Source organism: Mercenaria mercenaria, unplaced genomic scaffold (genome assembly GCF_021730395.1).
Source record: "Mercenaria mercenaria strain notata unplaced genomic scaffold, MADL_Memer_1 contig_1052, whole genome shotgun sequence".
In the NCBI taxonomy this organism is placed as follows: Eukaryota; Metazoa; Mollusca; class Bivalvia; order Venerida; family Veneridae; genus Mercenaria; species Mercenaria mercenaria.
In genome coordinates this window covers 39,015-65,648 of record NW_026459024.1, presented here as the reverse complement: position 1 = coordinate 65,648, position 26,634 = coordinate 39,015, and the positions used below count along the sequence as shown (strand labels likewise).

General features: G+C 33.3%; 1 protein-coding gene across 1 annotated transcript; it reads left to right on the top strand.

Annotated features, from left to right (window-relative positions):
* Positions 1 to 6,882: 6,882 nt before the first annotated feature.
* LOC128551395 (uncharacterized) lies at positions 6,883 to 26,254 on the top strand. The gene is made up of 13 exons (XM_053532242.1): positions 6,883 to 6,973; positions 7,370 to 7,420; positions 9,837 to 9,916; positions 10,145 to 10,210; positions 10,716 to 10,845; positions 11,019 to 11,141; positions 11,425 to 11,595; positions 11,907 to 12,077; positions 14,404 to 14,577; positions 17,757 to 17,887; positions 18,209 to 18,305; positions 22,016 to 22,177; positions 24,679 to 26,254. The coding sequence occupies exons 1-13, from the start codon at positions 6,883 to 6,885 to the stop codon at positions 24,930 to 24,932; spliced, it is 1,701 nt and encodes a 566-aa protein (XP_053388217.1). The 3' UTR covers positions 24,933 to 26,254.
* The last annotated feature ends 380 nt before the right edge of the window (positions 26,255 to 26,634 follow it).

The following is a 26,634-nucleotide window of genomic DNA, read 5'->3' as shown; positions in this document are numbered from 1 at the left end:
GAGAAGTTAATACACACAGTTAATAGTGATACCCTAAATGACATCTACTTTTAAATTAACAAAAAACAACTTAAAAGCATTGTTCTAATCCCTTAGACTCCAGTGTTCGCGTAGTTTATAATATTATGCCGAAATGTCCCGGTGTGTGTTTGTATATTCCAGTGTAGTCAACAAGTCGGGTGTACATTTTCAGAAACTGCATAGCCAGTATACATGTAAACTTTGAATAAAGTAACTACTTCTGATTGTTTTTATATCACACCTTAGATGTTATTGAAAATAACATTTTCACAATTTCTACAGCTTTATACTTTACCGATTTAAATAGCTTGTTGATTTGATCCAATACTTTAAAATCATAACTAGTTTTATTTTCGCACTTCACATTCAGATATTGCAGTACCTGCCTGTGTCCCGTAAATAGTACAGATAAATGATAAAAAGGAAGATAGAAGGAGGAAACAGGATAAATAGAAAATGTAGCAAATGAAATAATATGGATAATTTCCTTATAATACGCTTCGATTCCCGATGCAGTCATCTTTTTCTTCTTGATTTGGAAGTTTTAAAATATTTTAAAAACAAAAATTCATATTCTAATGTTCATAATATGACAAAAACATTAATTTGAAAGAAGATTATTCTGGAGGCATGCTGCTTTAAACATTCAGTAAGGCCGTTAGTTACTAGTATTCTACTGTGGAATATCCCTGTCACATAAGATGTTTTCTTTTTCAAAGACATTTTATTTGTTTCATTTTGTGTCTGACATACATGACAATTTTTAATGACTTAAATTATAAATACAGGATATTCAATTTGACGTAACAATTTGTCACATTTTCTCTACTTCCCGTTTTAATTGTACTATGTTTTTTCATAAGTTTAAACAGGAAAATAAAAATAATATGTGAGTGACCGAATTTAATTCAGATATATTTTGAATACATACATCAAGCAGGAAGATGACATTGTAGAGAAAATGAAACACATGAGATAGAGAGAAGATCTTGTAATACCCATTTTTACCGGGATTAAAATAGCATATATTGTTTACATTTCATCACTGTTTACTGCGATACACGCACTCCATATGTTTCATATACGTCCGTCATTAAAAAACAAATATAAAAACTAAAAAAGTATTTAAAAAAAGAAGCCTTGTAGTGCAATACATTTACAGACAATAACTTTATATTTATTTACATGATTAAATAAAACTCATATTTTAACATGAATAGTTTTATATAGTGAAGGAGCAGCTCTGTAAGTAGTTCAATATATTTATTACCAACGTCAACAGAATGTCCTGATGTTACGATTACTTCATCCGAACCTGTCGAGATCACGTAATCTCTTATAAACACCTGCTGGCCTTTAGCTTATAATATTCAACTTACACCCATCTACTGTTATCATTTTTCTGGAAATAGTACATAACTAGAGTGCGTACATGTACGTACGAATAAAACATGTATAAATCTCATTTGCATGTCGGCATCAAGAATAAAATTTAATCAATCGTAGAACGACAGCCGTTTCAATGAGATCTGAATGGTATCCCTGACGTTGCAAACGACCATGTCATAGGAGTAAATACTTATGTTCACATGTCATTGTTTTGACAAACACAGGCATATTAAAAAACAATTCAGTTAGTTTGTAGGTGGTGAAGTACCCATAAATCCAGAAAATCAGTTCGAGGACAGGTATATCGGATCTTTCATTTTCAAAGTTGCAACGTCGTCTAATGATATTCAAAGCATTTTTATAACAAAAGTTTTTGCATTTTATTCGTTTGTTTTATTTTATTTTTTATTTATTTATTTATTTTTTGCTAAAATCAGGAAGCTTCTTAGGTATATAATTATCTATGTTCGTTAAATTAGTACTTGTTATTGCTTATATACCACAAAGTACTAAGCACTTCTCGTTGATTGTTAGATTTGAGAAAAAATATATGAAAAATAATAAAAATTTTGAATTATTTTCACTTGAATTTTACTATACATTAAACTCTTATATTGAACATATGATTTTAACAAAAGACTGTGATCTGATACATTTACTACTTCCACAAATATAATACATATGTATAGAGATAGAGCTTAAACATTTCAAAGACAGATGCACATTAAATAAATTCTACAAACTGACTTCTAAAGTCCTTCAAATAACCAATAATTGTAAGTAAACAGCATCCCAAACACAGCCAGAGAGCCAAGCATCGAAAAATACGCCCGCAACAAAAGGAAACTGTAATGTAAAAATATAGCAGACGGCTGTTTTTTTCAAAAGTTCAATAGGAAGTACATTTTAATAAAAATAGAAACAGACAAGGATGAATATTCAACAGGGAAACCACGCTCCAAAACCACGGCGGTCTCCCAACACTGCGAACCACAGCAGCGGAAACACCCCCCCCCCCCCCCCGTTCCCCCACACACTCACGCACATACAAACAAGCAGGGAGAAAACAGTGGGACACCGCCCAAGGCTTGCCGGCGGCCAAAAATATGGTGGGCACGATTACTCACTCATACTAAAAGGAGACAGTGCAAATGAAAAAGGTTGAAGAGGGGGAGCCGAAGCGGGGTAGGGCGGAGGAAAGGAAAGAAATGTAAACGACAAACAAGACAGCATACGCAACATAAAATATGAGACTGAAAACAAGTTGGGCATAGGGAAACCGCTTCTGAAAGATCAGTAACCTTTGAAAAGTAAACTGGGGGTTTAAACACGTTTAGGGCATGCCAACCTCGAACATGCCGTATTTTCGACAAGACAGTGTAAATGAAATAACTCACCGCTGAGAAAGGCTCTTACTTTAGTGACAAAATTCAAAATCATAAATAGTAAAGACATATAAGTCAGGTCAATCTAAGGTATAATTATATCACTGTACTCAACAACTTGTCCGATATCAGAGCATCAAAAGCTTTAATTTTAAGAGCACGACTAAGCAAGCTGCGAGACAAACTTCCACACCCTCCGTCCGTGTTTTGTAGGATTTTAGTTTGATGGTATTTAAGGACGCATGCTGCAGTTATGGATAATACATTTCTCAATATTTTTTTTTCAAACTTTGTATATGTGTCATGCATGTTAGAAACAGAATTATAACAAAATCGAAGGTCACCATGCTTGTTCAAGAGTTATCTGCTCTTGGATGTGCAAAGTTTTAAGGGCAGATATCTCTTAAAATCCACGGCGACATATGATTGTTTTCTGTGTCCAAATACAAAGTTTGAACAAATTCTGTTATTGAGAAATGTTTGCCCAATCTCTCATACAATAAACTGCAACATAGGTTTTTGGCCGCATACTGCTGAATAGGAATAAGTACCTATACGTATTTGCTGCAAAATCATGTGAAGTTGCAGCTTTTTAAAACTCGATGTTTCATCTCGAAATCTAGATCCAATACTTTTTTTTCTTTTACTTTTCAGTTGAACATTTGGACTTCAAATACATTGTAAACAACAATATTGTAAATAAATAGTTTTTAAAGTAAAAATGTTGCAAAAGATAAAACTACAAAACAGTTTAGAAAATGGACAAAAATCCCACTTATATGAGATTTCAGTTGATTATTTGCATGGACATTGTAGTTAAATAACACTGTCAAACAAAAGTATCCATCTTCTTTGTTCTATATTCTGATGTTTATCACAGGTTTTGACAAGCATGACCCAGAAGGTTAATATAGCTGTTTGTTTTTCATGTTCAATAGAACATGGCCATTTTAGGCGAAATATTAACAAACAGTGGCATTGGAATAAGTATAATAGTAGATTTTCATTCAAATAGTGTGGTGTTTGATAATCTTAATCAGCCATGCATTGTTACTGTGTAAAACCATTGCGATGTTCAGTTCAATATAACAACTGAAATGACTACATTTGTTAGTTTGTTTTGTGTATAACGCTGTTTTTCAACAGCATTTTAGTTATTTAATGGCGGACAGTTAACCAAACCAGTGCTTCTGAATTCTTTACCAGTACAAACCTGTTCTCCGCAAGTAACTGCTAACTTCCCCACATGAATCGGAGTTGGAGGACGAAATATTTCAGACACAATTATCCAATCATCACAGAGAATATACGCTTCGCCCGTAGGTCGAACGTATGACCCCGAGATCCGTAGATCTGCGCTCTCCCTATTGAGATAAACTGACGGGCTTCTATAATGACCACAGCTTGTTACAAACTTTAATTCTGCATTTCGTTTTCTTTGATGCGTGTTTAAGAAACCATTAATTGAGATATTTGCTAATAGTTTAGCAGTTATTAAGTTTAGTTTATGTTCTACATATCAATCTGAACACTCTTGAAATATCTTTTAATAATTAGAAAGTGTAACGATACTTTAAAGGGAGACTGCCTGATCGTAGGACAACAAAGAACAAAAAGAAATATTCAAGATATCAGGAAGTTATTACTATATTCTTCAAGAGGGCTTTGAAACTAAGTTAATGGAAGATTATATGTTACGGAAAAAGACAAGAAAGTTGTCACTCAAAATTCTAACATGACTCGGTTTGATTCCCAGTTGAACAAAGAAGAAAATCAAGCCCTGTATATTCTGCGATAAACAACGGTTGACGAGCGGACCGACAAGAGAGCATATTGACGTCAATTATGACGTCAGTTGCCACATGACGTCCGATACTTTACTCCTCGGATAAATAAAGTCCAGCATAATATTTATTAAGATATTTCAATGAGCCTGTCAGAATGAAAACAATCAAGGCCTTCTTGTGATTTATCATCTAAGTTATCACGTTTCGTCGTTCAGATGCTTCAGTAATTAACCACTCGGGCTAACGCCCTCGTGGTTTAATTCCTACGCATCTGATCTCTGAACCGTGTTAAATCAGACGTTGAACCACTCGAAGGACTTAATTTTCAAGCATATTATTAATTACTTTAGAAAAAACAATCCATGTTCTAATGTTCATGATATGACTTTATTTCAATTTTAAAGAAATATCATGTTTAACCAAAATCTGGAGTCCAGTCCCGTATCAACAGTAAACAAGGTCCCGTGTCTCTTTTTAACGTACACGACTTGTTTACTTTTGCGAAATACTAACAAACATCTTAAGGAAGTTTTTGTATTAGCTTGTTTCGATGTTTTATCATTTATTTCGTAAAGATGCATCTAAAGCAACTGATGGATTTTATAATAGATCTGTCAAATAGCACACTTGGTGTCGATAATACGATAAACCAAACAATGAAATAACACAATTTGAAGTATGAGGCATGGCGTGACCAGTTTGGTAAACAACCGTGCAAGAATTTTTGAAAGATTGAAATACAAAAGTTAGGCACAACAAATGTAAGTTAATGTATGTTTGAAACCGTTCACATCAAGCATGCTGAGTTTGTCCTGAGGTCTGTCTCGATTTTCCGAAACAATGATTGCTTATATTACTACTTAATCGAATTATGCTGATTTTATTCTATGTTAAAACAGAACTTCATTATGTTTGTCGTTCTGTCTTATGAGTATGTTTGAATGGCACCAACACTCTGACGTGTTCCATCAGTTTGAAATAGACTAGAGACTAATATCAACAGCGTGTATCAAAAGTCGAATATTCCTTTAAAATGTTGTCTTTGCTGATGTCTCATTAACTTTAACTGAATTATGCATTGATAGATTCAAATATGTATGTGTTCTGGCCCTAATGTTCACAAACCAATTGCAGTCTCAGGCGAGTTTGATAATGAAACTTTGTCAATTTTATCTAAACTGCATGACTGTTTAAAGTCAAATTCTAGATTAATGATTATTTTCAAGTAACTGTTCAGAATTGATGGTCAGTCTCAGTTGGAATTTAATTTTGAAGTTCTGGTAAAAACTGAAATTAAAGTTTCAATTTAGAGCTTAGTTGAGACGAAAGGTGTTTTGTGAACATGGGGCCTGGTTATGATTTTCTGCCCTCTTGAAATGTTGAATTCTGAATTGAGATTATAATAGTCTGATTACGTAATGTGAATCAACAGCTTTTATGATATGATTATTTAGATTTAAGAAAACGGACATGGGACCCAACAATTGTTTTCTACAGCTACAAGTTTCAAATATATATATAAACTCATACATTGAATGTGTTAGTTGCCAATGACATTTTGAGGTAAAACCTAAATTTTAATACCGTAACCGATATTTGACGGTAAGATATTTATTTGTTTGGGAGGATCGTTTTTTTTCCACTACTGTTTTTCATTGCAATTGATGCTCTTAATAAAGTATGAAATGTTGTAATTTTTAAATCTATGATATGAAATTGATCAAAGAAATGTTTATATATTTAGCCAGCGAAAATTATTGTTGAGCGGGGAGTGGAATGATGTATAGTTTTAAATTGCCGTCGTGATTGTCATTTTAACACTTCATGTTGTATAGGGACACGTTGGAAAATAAACGTATCTGAATACTGTCTTCTAAATATTTTAAATAATAACTCCTGACATGGTAAGCTCGGCAGGTATTTACTTCTCGGCATTTCTTGTTTAGATTAATATTTTCTGTTCTCTTATCTCGTTTACTCAGAAGGAACAGAACTCATATCCAGTATGTTTTGAATTTCATTCCAACATAAATAATTACAGTAATATTTACCAAATTTAGAAGAGCTTTAAAGACAAGCAGGATGTTCACTGAGTTAAAAGGATATTAAGTACATAATTCAACTGTTACGAACCTTCATAACGAGTACAATTAATAAACGTTGTATATATTTTGCACCCATTCGATATCAAGTTATTTCAGTTAAACACCCAACGTCTTTTACAAACTTACGAGACTACATTCAGACTACACTTGCTTTGCACAATATCTTTATTATATCCTGTAATTGAATAGCATTTAATGGTTTTCAGATTGAAATTCACAAAGGAAGAGTTTAGAGAAAATAGTACATGTTGTATATCCAATTCTGAAGGGAAAATGTTATTCATAAGTAAGTTGTATTTATGCTTCCTCTCGATTATCTGTGCATCATATAATATTAAAACATGATAACGATATTTCGAAATTGGTTTGTTTCAACCTTTATGTCACGGAAATAACGAATTCATAGATTTAGATGTAAATCATGGATGTTCGGCCTTCATATACCTGAGGATTCCAAGGACAGCGTCTTGTTATAGAATATTTAATATTAAACATACTGTCGAAACCTGAATCATTCATGCAACTGGTGTTTGTGTCAAAACGATGATTGAACAACAATGTAAATGCACGGTGAAATATTGTAATGTTGCGGAATTAGGAAGTTAAATGAAAATTATTCAGTAAAATTGAAATTATTTTCATTATGTTTTGCTTTCCTCACCATAACTTTTATTTTTTGCAGATCACATCATACTAGTATTCTCATTTATTATGGGACTGTTAGGACAAGCCGGTACGTTTCGATTTTTTTTTTCTAGACCTTTATCTTAATCGTAGAATTGTTTTCATTTTGCACGTGCTTAAATCGAATATTAAATATTATAATATGTATCTTATAATATTACACTACAGGGAAACTTAAAATATAGTTAAAATGCAATATATGTATAGAGGAATAAAAACTGCAAACGCGTTGACCCTATAATCAGTAGGCAGATCGTAATTTTGTTAACAGATTAAAAAGATGATATATAATAACGATGACTGATGTGGATTATTGAAAGTAACAGTAATGATGATAATGATGCTGATGAAATAATAGTGTTGGAAGGTATATTGATGGCTGATTATGATGACTGATGATATGAATGACAGTCGGATAAATGATGATGATGATGATGATGTTGATGAGTGATTATGTTGATAGATTATGATATATATGATGAATGCAGATGAGGCTGCTGATGCTAGATGACGAGGCTGACGATGAATGATGACGTATTATGATGTTTTCGATCATGGTGATACTAATGAGTTATTTTGAGTTATGATGATGATGACTGATGATTATAATAAATGGCTCACGATAAATAATAATGGTGAATATATATAAATGACGCTAAATGAAGGACGATGATTTAAATATGTTGAATTTTGATAATGATTAAAGGTTATAAATGAATTATTATAAATGAATTAGTTCAATGTAATGTATTTAAGATCGTATATTTAATGCCTGCCATTATTGTATGTAATTTATCTGTAAGGAGAGGAACTATTTTAGTTAATTCTATCGTTCCAATCCTTTTCCTATTGTGTGTAGTCATGTCAGTTGTCATTCTTAAATGTACATTACAAAATTAATATGTTTAAACTAATTAATGATGATGATTATAATGATATGATACGATGAATGATTCAGTTAATAGATAATGATGGATGATAACGGTAATAAAGACTGATGGCTATATAGATGTTTAATGAAGGAAAACAATGTTTCCTATTTAGACGATTTAATTTACAGAGAAAAACCAATAAACGTTGAATGTAACATCTTTTTGTGTGAAAGGTAGCAGTTTTGACATACAGGAAGTAATAATTTATTAATTAATATCTCGATTATTGCCTTTTACCACATTTTTGTAGATTCCAAAGGATTTTGTTTGTAAACAATGTATCTTTGACCCTGACTTAAAAGTTGTATTTTGGGTGATAATATAAGTCACAGAGTTTTACAAATGGTAAGTTCGTTACCAGTCAAATGGATTAATTTTGTGTACTCACTATTTGGTCTTTGAATATAATGGTGATTGTGTTGTGTTTTCTTTAAATACTTTATTTTGCAATACACCACTTTGGTAATTGTTTAGCATACGGTATACACCATACTCGTATATTGTTTATTTGTTATTTGAACTATATAGTTCATTTTCATTGCTTGTTCTTACATAAGCTACTTGTTCAGCTTTAGCTAGTCTATGTCTGATACCTAAATAAATTTAAAATCAATGTAGATTCTTTTTAAAAACAACTGTAGATAATTGAAAGTGACTTTGATGTTGTGCTGGGCTCCTTACTCTAGAAACATATTGGTTTGAATAAAACTGCAAACATATCAATTTTCGTATAGCCTGAAATAACTCTTGAGGTCACACATGTACATGATATTTGAGCCGAACCATGAGAAAACAACTTAGTGCAACTGCGACCAGAATGGATCCAGAAAGGCGTGTGCATCCGCGCAGCCTGGTCAGGATCCATGCTGTTCGCTAACGGCTTCTCTAATTGCAATAGGCTGTGAAAGTGAACAGCAAGCTGGTCTGGATCCATGATGGTCGCAAATGCACTATGTTGGTTTTCTCATGGTGCGGCTCATTTTTTTAATAAATCTTTGGAAGAATAGAACGCAACCATGTAACATAATATCAGACTCATTTCGTTGGATGTAATGAAATGATAAACGCCACTAGCCCTTGCATATGCGAAATTCTATCATAGCACCATGACCCCAGAGCACCAGATGGTTTAACAACACTGAATCCAAGTACAAACAGATGGTTTACATCAGCCACACGGCACTGAAAGACCGCTCTTGTAGAAGTTGATAAAACATATCTTCACTCATTTATTAACTGAAAAGTTTGTTGACTGTCTGCATAAATGGGAATCGTTTACTTGAAAACAAATAAGTTAAGTAAACGTGTAAAAAATTTCTTTATACTCACTACATATGATCTTTGTACTTCTTACCGTGAAAAGTGGTTGAAATTGTATCCCTATGGATTAATTATTTGTAAGTATAGAAGTTTGTAGGAATATGCTTTCTATGAAGCTGCTATGTGTTCTGTTTCTTGTTTATATACCGTTCCAATGCATCTGTAGTGTATTCTATTCTGTGATACAAATTCATGCCCTAGTTACTATTTCAGTGTCACTTGAATGTTACAGCTGCTCTCATGTGGTCAACTCAACAGACTGTAGATCTACAGTAACATGTTCAAATGACCAGGTAAAAACCAAAAATATGTTTGAAAAAGTATCAGAACATAGTTTTTCATCTATCTACACCAAACACAAAATATCCTGTAAGACACGTAATGATTTTACTTTTGAATTTTTTTTTAAATAATTGTAGTTCATGGGATTCTAAAAGTTCATGGCAGTTACATATAGAAAGGCTATGCCAAAGTGACTCTGTAATCTTTGATCTTTAACTTAAATTTTTCCTTCCGTTCAGGTTTGTTATAAAAAGCGAGAATTCACAAGCCAAATCTACTTTGATTTCGGATGTGTGGATAAACAGGTTTGTGTGACAGTTGAAATAAGGTTTACGTATTCTAAACATGGTAAGCAGGTAAACCTTGCCTTTTGTTTGCCCGAGAGCTACAATCGATTTTACATAATATGGCAGAATTTCAACTTCAACTGTTCGTTCCATAAGAAAAGACCATTGACACTTATGGTACATTTCGATTTATAATATATGCATGTTACAAACAACAATTGTCCTTTCAGGTTAAATCGAATCATTTTAAGTGAAAAGTTAGTTTTAAGTGACCTTTACTCAATCATGTAAAAGTGTAAAGCATCATATTTTATTGAGTGTAATGTAACTGTGTACAAGAAATTAATCGTTTATTTATGCAAACCTTAAAATCATAAATGCATATCAAAAGTGAAATTTATGCGTGTTTTGCCAGATATGATATTGCACTAAGTGTTAACAGGTACTCAGGATATAATTTGCTGACATTTTTAATGTTTCGCTTTGATAACATCGTACAAAGCATTAATTCATCATTTTGCAGAGTTGTGGTAGATACGCCAAGATACCAAATAGAACGATAGCCATGAAAATGGACGGAGGTCAAACGCAATATTGTTACGAGTGCTGCTCGTCGGACAACTGTAACAAAAACTTATGCAAACATTCCAGCGGTAAGTACAATTTTACAAAATTATATTTCTTACTGAAGACACATGTTATTACACGAGGTATAGAATATCAAAAAAGAGCGATACATGTGTATAAAAATGTTTTTGTTGCAGTATAATTATCGGTATACTTTGAAAAATTAAAAGTAATAAATATAATTTTTTTACTGTTTCAGCGGCATCTTGTGCTGATGATGAAACAGTTGATTGTGCTCGATGGAACTCTCTTTTCAGTATATGCGAGGATATCAACAAAGCAAAGCTTATTTGTCCAAAATATTGTAACCTTTGCCATGTAGGTACGTAAATCATGAAATACCGACTTTTGGTTAAGCAGTATCTTCACATTAGGATATTGGATCATCTGTTCACATTTCGTGTGCAATGGAGATATCAATTTTATAAAGATAAACACACTCACAGTGTTATATGACTCACATGTATAACGTTTAATTATTCGTTGGGATTTTTTTTATTATGCATCATAATTACATAAAATTTTATCCACATGTTATTATTTGTAAAAAGATGGAAGACGTTCAAGTAACTTTCAAAAATTCAAAAAGAAATCTGTTAATTAAGTTGATGGAAACTGGTCTCCCTGGTCATCATGGTCAGAGTGTGATGTGTCTTGTGAAAATGGAACAGAGTCTCGTGTTCGATCTTGTACTAATCCCCCACCCAAATACGGTGGCCTTGATTGCCCAGGAGAAGGAATTGATTCGAAAACATGCCAACGGCAGTTATGTCCTGGTAAGTTTTAGCACTTAAACAAATGAGTAGCCAAATGATATATAGTTCATACAAATTAAATTTGGAGTAGACCTTAGGTACTCCGTTGACTAAATATATCATGAATTAATGAAAAATAAAGGAAATCTATAAATAATATATGATAAAGATGCACCATGTATGTTCTAATGCATAGGTACTTAAAAAGATAAACCTTGTCAGGTTATTAAAAAGATACGGTTTAAATGATAATAACTTTCAGTTGTATTTGTAAGTATTTTCAAATTTTCTCTGATTTCGAAAGGACTGGACGATTTAAAAATAAATTTCAGTACATGGCGGCTGGAGTGACTGGGGACCCTGGGGTACTTGTCCAGAAACTTGCGGTATAGGAATGATGAGTCGGACTAGATCGTGTACCAACCCTGTCCCAGACCGTTTCGGGGACCACTGCTTCGGAAACAGTCTTGAGAACGCTTTGTGTCACTCAGGCCCTTGTGCAAGTAATGATTTATCTTAACTTTAAAATGATAATCATAAAGGTCTATCGAAATAAACGATAGGTGTTTAGAAATAAAAACTTTTTTCAAAGGTAAATGCCACCGTTGCCTATATGTATCTAGATCTTGAATTATCTGCCCTTGAAAATTGGATCTTTTAGTATTTTCTGATTTTCAAGGGCAGACGATTCAAGATCAAGCCTGGTACCTATGATGTGTGATAAATATTTCCGTTTTAAACTTGATTCTTAGTCAGTACACAAAGTTTAAAGACACTCTGCCCATAGCAGTTTTGCACATGTCATATCCTTAATATTACGAAGGAGGATAATTATTACACTGACACTATTAGATTAAATTTGTGACTTAATTCACATGTTCGTCGATGTACATGTATCTTTAATTGTTTGGCAAGATCTCTGATCAATAAGCTATTAATATTTATTTTGTTCATTATTGACTCCTAAAACGTATCTCATAAACATTGTAGTAAGTTGGGTTAATATGTGTCCTAATTTTCTAAATGAATATTATTTCAATACGTGCAGCAAAACTACATGAAATATAAGATAGTAAGACAAAGAGTAAGCCTTTTACATTCCTATAAAAAAAACTAGACTGACGTCCCCTTAAACAATAAATTCACACAACCCTTTTCTATTTTCGCATCGGCTAAAAATATGGTATACATTTCATTAATATTTGAAAGATATTTCAAGACGGTATTTTCAAAGTCGAACTTTCTTCGTTATACTTATTGTATATTTGCCATTGATAATTTAGTTGACTTATTATAAATTATAATTACGTTGTTTTAAAAATATTATAACAGCCCCATTGCGTGAACTTGGTAATTCTCCTTTGATAAATAGCTTTATTATCATTTGTCTACACTACTATTACAGTTACTTCCCTGATAAACGCTTAAAACTACTTCTATTGTTTTTCTTTCTTCATGCAAAACTGATAAGTAATATAAAATTAATAAGTACATTGATGACGTCTCTGTGAAGGTCGGTGACTCTGTGATAAAGTCCACAAAATGTGTTAGGAATCTTGGCGCAATATTTAAAAAAATAGTATGGATATGGAACAACAAGTCAACTCTGTGTGCCGGGCTGGATATGCACAACTACGCAGAATAGGTCACATTAGACGGTATCTTACCAGTGATGCCACAAAGACCCTTATCAACAGCCTGGTAACTTCACCGTTAGACTACTGTAATGCCTTGCTAAGTGGCATCCCAAACAGCACACTTAACAAGTTGCAACATGTCCAGAACACGGCAGCTCGCGTCATCACTAAGACGCCCCGTCGCAATCATATAACACCGGTTCTGAAGGAGCTCTATTGGTCGCCAGTGAAATACAGGGCGCAGTACAAGGTTCTGACCTACACATTTAAGGCTTTACACAGTCAGTCCCCGTCCTATATTAGGAATATGAAGTGTATAAACCGGTCAGAACCCTAAGATCACTGGTTATGCCAAAAACTAAAACCATGATGTATGGCAATCGCAGCTTTTCGTGCACCAAAGCTTTGGAACTCCCTTCCCGTAAAGATCAGGGAAGCTGACACGCTAGCTGCTTTCAAAAGCCTGCTAAAACCCACTTTTTGTAAAATATTTTGTTAACTGACCGATACATTGATGCTTTTATTCTTCTTCATAAAACAGCGTAGAACAGTATTTTATCCTAGGGTCACTTAAATATTTTTAGATATGTATGTGTGTTTACCTTGTTTAATCTATACGTTTTACATTCATGAGTTTTGTTAATGTGGAATGCATTATATTTTGTATGCGTATTTGTTTGTATTTTTGCAGTTTATTCTGTAAAGCACTTTTGAACGTGTACATGTGCATGAAAAGAGTGCTATATAAATGTGGTATAATAATAATAATAAATAATAATGTGCAAATAGCCTTACTACATATAATGATTTACGAAGGTAAAATGCAGTCCCTACCTTTTATACCAGTGACAAAATTTTATATCAAGTATTACCGTTGTTAGTAATTTTAGTTTTAAGCTCGTAGTATTCAAAAGCTGAAGAGAAATATGTTACCGTTCACCATTGTTAACATTTATATATCGGTCAACCTTTCATGGTGTATGATTTGTATTAATTATCTAATCTCGGTGCTTTCTGTTTATTGAACAAGTAAACCTATTGACTACACAACCTTGGGCCAATAATTGTTTCTAAATTTTGTAAATTTTCATTTATTAATAAGTAAACAGACAAAGTGTCATTCCCTATTCAAAGACAAATTAGGGCATTTGAACGATTTTGAAACATTTGTCTAACTAAATCTAAATTTCAGTTGTAAACGGTGGCTGGAGTGGTTGGGCACAATGGGATAAATGCTCAGTAACCTGTGGTGTAGGAATGCAGAGTCGAGCAAGATCGTGTAATAACCCTAAACCAAAGGGTTACGGCAAGACATGTTCTGGACGGGATTTAGATGTCAAATTGTGTTATCCAGGTCTTTGTGCAAGTAATATGTATTATTATATTACACATGATCATGCCATATTTTTCTAAACTCGTATAAACTACCCTGAAATATGTAATCACATATATGTATATAAAGCATCATGATTGCAAAACTCTTACAGCGAAATATCTGTGCAAGAAAATAAACACGACTTCCAAGTAAGAAACATCGATAGAAATAACACCTTACTGTACCAAAAATTCGTGTCAAAGATAATTTACCTTCGCGTTGTTGATGTATATTGGTGATTATTATCATTATGCACAGATTCAAATATACACTAGTATTTACGTTTTCATTGTAAAAGAACTGCGTTTCTGGTAATACGGTTAAGTTCGATCTTCACTCTTGTTTTTAGAATGTCAAAAACTAAACAAACGTTAAACGGGTAATGTCAGGGTGATGATTAGGATTTCAATCTATATAATAAATACTTGGACAGAATGGCGGTCCTGGAGTAAATGAAATGTAGTGTTCGGACTCGACCTAGGTGGTGTTTTAAACCAGCAACCTTCAAATCAGAAGGCGATTGCTATGAACGTTCTACCGAAACTGAGTCACGTGGCAGTATGAAGCGCGATGAGTAGTAAAATTTATATAATTTAGGACGTATACATTATTAAAGTCATATTTATAGCCTAAATGGGATATTGCAAAAAAACTGTAATGAGGATGTTCATATTTTCATGAATAAATATTAATAAGGAGGTTATTAACGAACACAGTAAGATCTTCGGTCACAGTTGTATTAAGTGAAATTTCAAACCGTTTTATGAAAAAAAGTTCAAACCAGCTATTTTGAAACACGCCAAATGTTTGGAGTTCCACCATGTTACAGTTGAAAAGTTTCTAATTCCACTCTGATTGTGTTTAAAGGAATAAGAGAAAAACCCATGCACAGTATATTAATATGGATTATGGTTTGTTGGCCCGGGGATGCGTTCTGTGAACATGTTTATTGGTGCTTTTTATGTGACAGAGAAAGACAATTTTTATTCTAGTGGTAACCTATTGGCTTGTTTATAAATGTTTCGTTAGTGTCCCTGTTGTCTTCGTTTCTTTTAAATATTCACATAATGTAAAACATTTTGTAACTTGTGTAATGTTTTATTGGTTTCGAATTTAAAGGACACGAAATCGTTGTTTGAGCCTCGGGTACATCTGTGTAAGCATGCAATGTGCATGCTGACATATATAATCCCACGATTGTCAAAATCGTTGGTAAATGAAAAGACATAATCACTAACAACACCCCTTTTAATTCAAAGAGAAATGGACCTGGCGGAATACGAACATGTACTTGATATTTTCGTCATGTTTTTCAGTGCGGACTTATACATGTACATATAAATTTTAGTGTATAAATGAAATCAGAAACAGCAATTTAATCATAATGTGTTTCAATTTTTAAACAAACAATAGAGCTCCTCGTAATAATGATAAATCGAACTTTTTAAATGTGATCAATTTCTCAAAGAATATGGACAGATATTTAGGGAGCTTAATATTTATGCATATTCACCAAGACATGTCTCCCATTTCAATAATCTGAATACCCATTGTATATATGATATAAGCGAGTCAGTTGATCAATTTATTGGTTATGTTTTTTGCGACGTTAGCAGGAAATAACTAATGCCCTAGTTTGATCAGCTTCTATTGTAAATAGTGAGAAAATCGAAGTCCTTCAGTCTGTACATGCGTGTTATCGAACGTACTTTAAATTAGTTGCCACTGCAGAAATGTGTTCTGCTCCCTATTGCCGGAGGTGAAGAAGTAAATAAATAAATGAAGAAGGAACTTTTCTAACACATTATTTTGTGATGAATACTTTTGACAATGGAACAACTTCTATTATCACGTTCACATTCTACCACGTGTGTTCAGTGTTCTCTTATTAGCAATTGGGAACAATTAATTCAAATAAAACACTGAAAATGCTGTAATTCCTCTGACCCGTCAACATCCGCCATTTTGAAATTAGCGGAATCACATTCATCCTTTAGTTGAACTAAATATCCGTTAAAGGCCTAGATCCACCAGTATATAAGTGTATCCCCCACCCCAATCCAGTAAACAACTCCTATCTTATCTGTTGCTTATCAGCAATTATGTAACAGTAGCTGATTAGAGGGCAATTAGCACAGCAGGGGTCCCAACTAGACCATGAACATGTGTGCAGTGGAGTTGAAAAAAATAATTTTGCTTCCATAAATGTTGATAATAATGATAATAAAAATATATTATTACATACTCATTTTTATTCCCCGTTAAGTTATACTGGTACCGGAAACGTCAATTTTTTTCCATACACTGACGCCTGAATTTCATATCGGGTGCGTGACGTAATTCAGTTTGTCTTGTTGCACTACTTTTTCTTTTTAGTTCAGTATTGTCAATCCTATTCAAGCTATTGAACATATTTATGATATTTACATTATATTTATACGTGTGGATGTGTACGTAATAAAAAGGTTATTATCTTTATTTCGGTTTTCAGTCTTAGGCAAATGTTATTTACAATATTCTGCAAACATTAAAACAAAACTTTTAGATGAGAGAAAGTCATATTTTTCTAAAATATCACACATCTCCAAACTGAACTTGAAAAAATAAAAACCTTATTTTTTTCATAAAATGATATTCTTATTATGTTGTTATTATTATGTTTGATCAAAGAACATTTTTGTTTACAAAGAATGCCACAAAATAGGTATAACTTTCAAAGTGATAACATATTTATTAAAGAAGATACACCGTTTCCCATTCTCACTAACTGAAACACTTGTAATGTAGACTGATTGTCCAATAAACAATGACCCTTGTTTATTGGAACCATACTGTGATAGTCATTAGCCCAAAACTGTGCTGATGAAGACAGAAATCCTTTGGCCCGCTGCCAAGAGTTAGGCCTTTAAATAGCCAGAATAACTAAACTTAGACACAATAGTAGGATATCAGTTTAGGCCATACTAAGTATACATACATGCGTGCGCGTATTGAAACTGCGACCTGTCTATCTTTGGTTAAGATGATAGATGGAGGATATTGTTCTACTTTACAAGAAGTTTCTGATCATCATGATTGCAGTGTTACTAAGTCGAAATTGCGTGCCCTGAAAATGAATATAGCCCGAATCATCAGTTCAGATAATTAACTCACAAGTATCTATCTTACAGCTACGGATTGTTATGATGTACTTAAGAAGCAGAATGCAGCAAAGAGTGGAGTTTACAATGTAACTTTGTGGCGGTCTAAACAAGAGACACAAGTATACTGTGACATGGAAACTGACAATGGCGGCTGGACTGTACGTAGATACATTTGTATTATCTTTGATAAAATTGGTTCTGTTGGAAATTTAAATGAGTACGAAAACTTAATATTCGTAAAAAGCGACAATAAGAACATAATATCACTCACTAAATTTATAAGAAAACGTTTCATGAAAAGTATTTAAACGAATGCTGACCCATTGACAACAATGCAAAAGCAGTGTCATGTATTTGTAAAGAAAACTCTACTTCTGGTAAAAAGAACAGAAAAAATTAAAAGGTGATGACATACCTCAATCTACAAATATTCGTCAGCAATATCATACTTTCAAAGACGTATGTTTGCATTTATACAGGTTTTTCAATACCGTTTCAATGGTTTAGTGGACTTCTACAGAAATTTTACTGAATATGAGAGAGGGTTTGGTGATTTGGGGACAGAATTTTGGTTAGGTATGATGGCTTGTTTCGTTAATGTAACAGTCTTTTGAGTGTGCGATCTTGTTCCATAAATGTCAAAATATATAAATATATAAATTTTTGGTGTTATTGGATATTTTTACTTACCATTTTCTATAGTATAACTTCATGGACTAATATTGTTACTTTCAAAATTAAATTTAGCAGTACACAGCAGTATGTCAAGCAGATGGTATCTCCTTAAAAGAAAAAGCATTTGGTCAAAATATCGTCATTTTTTGTTCTTTTGATGAAATATTTATTATCGTTTGATACGCTGCATACAATTTTCAGGACGAGTTGTGAAAGATGACTGCACTTAATTAAACGTAGCTTCAATACTCCTTTAAAGCCGTTTGTGTGTCTAATGAATTATTATTTGCTACAGGTTACAGCTTGCTAATTCTAAAAGAGTGTACAAAATGTTATCAAAGTATGTATAATAATGCAAACCGTTTGCTTTGCCTTTTTAGCTCACCTGAACTGTTTTAGGGTGAGCTGTAAGTAAGGGTGTCTACAAGCCAACCAATTATAAAAAAGGTACCAATTGCTTATCAAAGTACGAATCACTATGTGGTTAAAATAACAACTTTGTATCACATTTATATCTAACCTGGTCTTTGTTTATGGTTTACAATTAGTAATGTATATCCGCCGTCCGACGTCAACAGTTTTACGAAACCATGTGACGCTAAGCAAAATGTAAAATTGACACAAAGCTGAATATGTTAGCATCCAGGCATAGACTTCGCTTAAGTTTATTAAAATTGAATACAGCTTTACCCATTTTGGGGACTTTTGGGGTGGTAAAGTAGGAAAACCTTCAAACGAATTCTCCAAAATTACATAAACAACCATATAAAGCTCGTTTTATCGCTAATTAAAGCTCCTGTACCACCACTAATATTTCCAAGTTATTAACATCATGCCTTATTGCTGTTAAAGCCCACGTGGAAGGATATTGTGACAAAGTATACGAAAACTATGGTAAAAACTTATTTTGGTCAGTACAAAATTCTGACGAAATCCTGGATAAATTTAGAATTAAAAATTACAAGGTGTCCTCAGTCAGTACATACGATTTTTCTACTTTGTATACGACTTTACCTCATAACTTAATAAATGATAAACTAACTGTCCTAATTCAAAAGAGTTTTGCCAGGGAAATGCTACTTTTCTCGCTTGCAATTTCAATAAAGCATTTTTGACTAGCTGCATTGTAAAGAATTTTACTATGCGGACCTGTGACGAAGTTTGTAAAGCCCTTTCCTTTTTATTGAACAATATTTTGGGAACGCAGTTTTAAGACAAGTAATTGGTATTCACATGGGAACAAATTGTGCACCCCTTGTCGCAGATTTGTTTTTATATTGTTATGAAAGATATTTTATGTTGAGCCTTTCTCAAGATACACAGGCACCCACTATTACTGCATTTAATAATACATCACGGTATCTGGATGATATATTTAATATGGATAATCCGTTTTTTGATCAGTTAGTGGAAATTTTTTATCCCAGGGAGCTGCAGTTGAATAAAACTAACAACTCGGATAATACTGCTTCATTTCTAGATTTACATCTCTCTGTTTACGACAATTTTATACATACCAAAATTTATGACAAGAGGGATGATTTTAACTCAGTATTGTAAATTTCCCCCATTTGATTGGGGATGTACCCCAAAATTTTACTATCGTAATTCAGATTTGATTTTGAAATATAATAGCAATGTAAAGAAACTTCTGCGAGACGGTGTATCAAAACCCGCTTTTTATGGGGATGTGGTTTATGCGATTTTGGTACGTGGCATTCCCTGTTTGATATTTGTCTTTGTTTTTTTTTTTTTTTGTTTTTTACAAACTTCGTAAGATTTTAGGTCATGGGAATTTTCCAATTGTATTAAATAAAGTCATTAAACATTTTATGAAAAGAGGTTATGACCCAACTGTTTTGAGACACACCGCATGTTTGACGTTCAGCCTTTTTACAGTTGGACGCTTCGCTTTCCTCTTTGATTGTGTCTGACGGAACAGGTGGAGGACTCTATGATTAGTAGTTCTTAAATCCCACCAGGACTGAGCTATAATGATTTCTGTTTTCTGGCCAGTTTCGTCGGGCCCTTAAGGGTGTTTCCCTTGTTGCTCTGTCTTCTGCAAAGGCATTGAGTACATGCGTTGTATGTTTATTTTGTGTGTGTGTGTGTATGTGTGTGTGGTGTGCGAGTGTTGTTCGTGTGTGCCTTTAGTGAGGCTGCGTTTTTTTTTTGGAGCGTGGCTTACCCTGTTGGATATTCTTCCTTGTTTTTAAACCCTTAAATGGATTTTCCTTTTTTCTGTAGCATTTTTTTACGGACCTCACTCATATTTTATCAAAAGATTCCGCTTTGAAATTTAAAGGGGTTTCAGAGTTAAAATAGAAAAACTTCAAAAGGTTTCATGTACCACTTGATTGGTTTTACTCAACCTTTTGGGGATGCCATAGCTAAAAATAGAAAAAAAAACTTTAAATGTCTTCCTCACATAGTTCATGGCCACTCGATGGAACATAACTTACTTTGGTATGTATCATCCATGTATATCGAATCGACTTAGATTTGATCAATTTATTCCTCATTTGTCTTTCATTGGCTTCTATAGTTAAAAAGAAACATATTTAAAAGGCCCCTGCTCATGGATGACTTGATTGATTTAATCAAACGTAGTCTTTGTAATTATCTCTCTCCAGTTTGCACAAATGGTTTTGTGTGACTGTTTTCATGAAACGCCAGAGCTAAAATCGAAACACCTTTTAAAGATTTCTTCTCTTGACCCATTTCACGGATCCTCACCAACCCTTGTTAGTACAGACTTGTACTAAATTATTTTAAACGTTGAAATATGATTTTGCTTTGCTACTTCAAGGGATCGCCATGACTGTAAATAGAATAAAAAAACTTTAAATAACGTTTACTTATGACCTGCTTGTATCTTCACTTCACTTGTTCTGTAGTTATATGGACTTCCACCAGCTTATTAGTTAAGGCAAATTATTCATCTTGTCCTGTTAAGGCAGTTTTGTATATTGGAGCGAAAATTTTCTACGATGTAGAATTTGATTAAACACTGATTTGATTTTCAAAACTTCAAAATGTACTTAGAAAATTCAGCAAATAAAAAAGATAGGGTCGTGGGTTTATCAAAGGTGCATAAATATCTTATTAGATTAGTTGAAGTAATTATAGGGACAAAGTACCTTTAAACAAGTTTTCCATCTCTTCTTCAAACTCCATATAGGAACTTGTCTCATGCTTGTTTGAATTGTTTTTCTCGATCATTTTAGTGTTTATCATACCTAAAAATTGAACAAACCTCTAGATGATTTTCGTTATGAACAAGGCTATAAATCTTTTACCAACTTTTGTCCAAAGTACCCTTGTATTGACCATTGTCAATTTCTTATACATGTATTCGCTTGATCCTTTTAACCAGAGGTAAACCTATCATAAACCGCTTTATGTTACCTATCATGTTACGGTTTTTTATGTGTTAAATGAACATGATTAGTTGAGCAAATTGAGACCCTTAAGGCCTAATTGTTTCATGTTTTGAAATAGCCCATATAGGGGTGGGGGGGGGGGAATGAATGTACCATGTACCAGTCTTTATACAGTATATTTGATAAGTATTATTTTCTTTCATTTCATTTTTACTTCTGATTTTGTAGGTCTAATTATTGTCGAGGAAATGGCAGCTCAAGGTAAAACTGAGTTAAGGTTGGACCTTACGGCAGCTGGCGGCATAACTGTTTTCGAAAACTTCCAGAACTTTGTCCTTGGATCGAGTCCCAACTATACTTTAAACATTGACCCTGGAACTGGGACAGCAGGTAAAACACTTTCTTTGATTTTCTAAATAAACAAATATCACTTCATCTTAGAACTAGGTTGTGAGTATGTCTATGTTTGGGTCTTTAAGGTCCCATGTTAAGTGTTCAGTTTTTTATCTAACACTACAAACAGGATTCTATAAATGCATTTGGACTGCATCATGCTACTATAAATAATATTGACAAATATGTTATCGATAGCGAAGATTCTTCCATTAGCAAAAATAGTTTTACTTGGTGAAATGTGCATAGATCACCAGTATGTCGTGCTGTCAGTTAATCTATTGCTTGATGTTTTTTGGCACGAATATTTATTATAATAAGGACTTATAAAATCTTAACACAGGAGACCGTTAAATAACGTTTTACATAAAGCTGCTCTCGGGCAGCATATATATTATATTATTTCAGTTGGGTTAAAAAACAACATTTTTATATTTTCCTTTATTTCCTTAACATTGGCGTACATTTGTATAACAATTAAGTAAGAATGCCACATCAAGCTATAGAAGTTGAATAATGGACAATATAGGACTTTTCTTCACGTAAAGTATTTGCCAACAAATACGGATGATTAACTTGCTTGAACAGGCCGTTTGAAATCTGGGTCTTTATGTTTTATTGCGTTATGAATAGCCTATGTATATTCTTAAGTAAATCTCTCCAACCAAATAACCCGAAACTGTGATACAGTATACGATTTTCACTCTTGCCGTCTTATTGCCACCCGCTCCAGTTCATATGACAACAAAAAAAAAGAGAAGAAAATTAGGTATCAGAACATATATTTATATCCTTACTATATTTCTTAAGAACATATTTTAATAAAATCTTTAAAAACATCCTTTGGAAGCAAAGAATGCAACCAAGAAGAATAATTATAGCAGACTCGGTTTGATTGAGTCTGTTCATGAGAGGTAATGAAATGTGCATCACCTCACACGCTCCCTAAGACCGGCTTAAGCGGAACTGTATTTCACATATGTTGAATGAACTCTATGATCCCAAAAGACCAGAAAATAACACTGAACCCAAGTATGGGGAGAATTAGTTACTGGCAAGTTTTATGTTATGAAACCTCACAAGAATTAGTGTTAATTTCTTACTATTTTTTTCCCATTAGAATCTGAAATAAAAACGTTTGTTACGGGTTAGCGGAGGTAAACTGCCTTAATTGTAAAGCTTCATATTTAATGACTGTTACGTACGTATTTTTCCGTGATGTATTGGTCAAGAACGAGGGGAATTTTTTTTTGTCCGTGCAACACCTCACACGCCCCCTAACCCTAACACCGGCTTTAGCGGAACTCTGTTAAACAGGTATTGAAATGTCTGACTCAGTGATCCAAGAGGACCAGAAAATTTAACAACACTAAACCCAAGAACGGGGAGTCATTTTACAGCCACAAAACGGTACTTAAAGATTGCTGTTGTGGTAGTTAATGACCAAACTTCAGTTTTAAAGAAAGATCATTTTAGCCCAAGTCTTGAGGTCAGTGCCTCTAAATATTTAAGTAGAATGTTCATCTTATTAAGATGATGTACAAAAATAGTAACAAAATGTGCCCACCAAAGTCACAATTCGAACTGAAGGTCAATGGTTTGAGCCTTAAATATGCTGTCCTCTCTATATTTTGTAAACGCTTCGAAGGGGCTTTGTAGACTTTATTTCTTCACGACAATGTGTAAAATACATTTTCAAACTGTTCTCGCCCAAGGTCAATTATGCGTGTCCACTGTATACACTAATTCAATGAAATTTAAACGTTTAGCGTTTCCATAGAAGTGGGAGACAACGCTTTTTCGGATGGTATAAATACAGTGGTGTTCAGATGATAATTATCAAAGTTTCATTTTTAGGCAACTTTTCGAAGTTTCAAGATGAGTGAGTGGTCTATGTTTTGTGTGTTTAGTACATCTTTAAATATAGGGAACTTGTGGGGCATGAGTTCAACTCCCAATAGTAACTGTCTTCAAGGCTCAGAAGACCATGTTTTAGCTGGTACGAAAGGCGTAAAGTGAGAATATGAGCTATTATGATCGTCATGTGTCTATAGTCCCTCATTAATAATTTCAATGTTTACAGTCTAGAAGTCACAAGTTATGTATTCTGTTTTTAATTTTGTTTGTACTTCGAAATTCCGTTTGTATTACTTATCAGTCCATAAACTTGCCATGTTAAGCAATATTGCGGATGTCTGATATACTTGTGTTTGAATTTAATACTTATTAATATATACATCGTAACTTCCCAGCTACAAAGTTAACTTACTACTTCTATGACTAAATATGTATAGTATGAAGACAAAGATTAATGCTTCCTGCAACCAGCATATAGGTAATAACTATTAATATGTAAAATTATGTACAAGCATTATTTATTCAAATTCAATGCGCTGTTTGCTTTATACATTTATCAGAGGAAATACGTAATTAACTTTGACCACCCTTTGTTCATGTTTATTAAAACATGTTTAACCGTTTTGTCAATTTTCAAAAAGGTGATGGAAAAAGTGGTTTATCATATCACAACGGCAATGCCTTTAGCACTTACGATATTGACCGTGATCGGAATTCTAGAATGAACTGCGCAGTCTATGCTCATGGTGCTTGGTGGTACAATAACTGTCTTTATGTTAATCTGAATGGGATGTATGTAACACCTGGATCACGAAGAACACAGAGTATGATCTACCACCAGTTTAACGAATTTTACTCACTAAAAGCCTCTAAAATGATGTTTCGGCGGGTGTAACGTCCTTATTTTACTTTTTCATTGGATGTAGTTAAAGATATAGTAAGCAGTTGTGCTAATTAAAGAAGTCTTGTAGGATTTGTATGTTGTGTTTTTATGTTATGATATTATCATGAACATATCATAGCATAGTGTCAAACAAGTGTACACTATTACACAGTCAAGTAGAGCCGAATTTACTTATTCTTCGGATAGCAGATGCACTTTTTCCATAAGATGGTAGGATTTAATGTCATGTAGAACATGTGTTACATTTCATTCATTAAGTGTTATTGAAAAATATTTGTATAATGGAATTATGCCACTGTTATTTAAATACATGCAAAATATTTACATAATGGAACTATGCCACTGTTATTTAAATACAACAGATAACAACCACCTAAACATATTTAAGAGCTTATTCAATAAAAGATATATTCGGCTTTGGGTCCAGAAATGCACCTAGCGCTTTTGCTTATTATAAAATATCAACGTAAGAAAGGTAGTGTAACCAATGCTTAAAATGTAATATAATAACCAAATTATGGCAAAATGGACATTTCTTTTACTGGTAACAGATGGGAAATGATCGCACTACTAATATTATTTGAAAAATGCTCTTTTTGTGTTTAACACATCAACTGACATTTGTTTGTATAAATGTGATCATTATACTATTTATAATTTCTGGTTGATTTTCGATGTTTGACTTAATCGTTCCTATTGTTCCTATGTCGTTTTTGTAGTGCTATAGCAACTAACGATATTATTTATGTTTCATTATTTATTACACTTAAAATGATGTTAGTTAAAGACAATAAGCATGTGTTTGTTTTTGTACAGTTAATAGTGATGATAGTTACAGACAATCAGACAATCAGAATATGTTTGTTTTTGTACCGATATTTGAAAAATCAATGTAACAAACATTTAGTTCAACCGAACTTTGAAACGGATTATTGTACAGTGAACATTGTATATCATTACATGACTCCTTATATTAATCGTCGTTCCATAGTTTGTGCAATTTGTCTACAGTAAAAACGCTAAATTTTGCTGGGCTAAATTCATAATTTAAGGGAAAATATGATACACACATACAAATGTCATTGAATTTAATTGTCAATGAGTATACAAATATTTTCATCTGAGTTAGTGAATACCTCTGCAGGAGTCAGTATAAAAACGTAGTGGTTATATTAACATGCAATTACGTTACCAAGTCAACTGAACAGATACTGGGAGATTTACAGTTTCTTGAAACATTATCTATTGTTATGTTTTAAATATTAAGATTTTTAACTGTTCTAATTGTTTTAATATTCTCGTCTCATGTGCAATAAAAAGATAATTAATTAAGTTCTTTGTTACATGTTTATTTGTATCTGATATGTTTAAAAGGTGTAATGTTTTGTACCCCCGTCTGTAAAAAAAACAAAGACAAATATCAAACAGGGAATGCCACGTACCAAAATCGCAGCCTCCCCAAAACGAAACCTACAGCACGCAGACGTGCACACCACAAGCACACACACACATACACGTGCACACACACAAAGCCACACAAGAGGACAAAACGAACAAACAAAGGAACACAGTGGGGCACCGCCTTGGAACGGTCAGTGGCAAAAACACCACCGGGGAGCTTAAACCGGTTTATGGTGCGCACCCAACCTCACTCTTACCCCCACCATGTTCCAAAGACACGGGACAGTGTAAA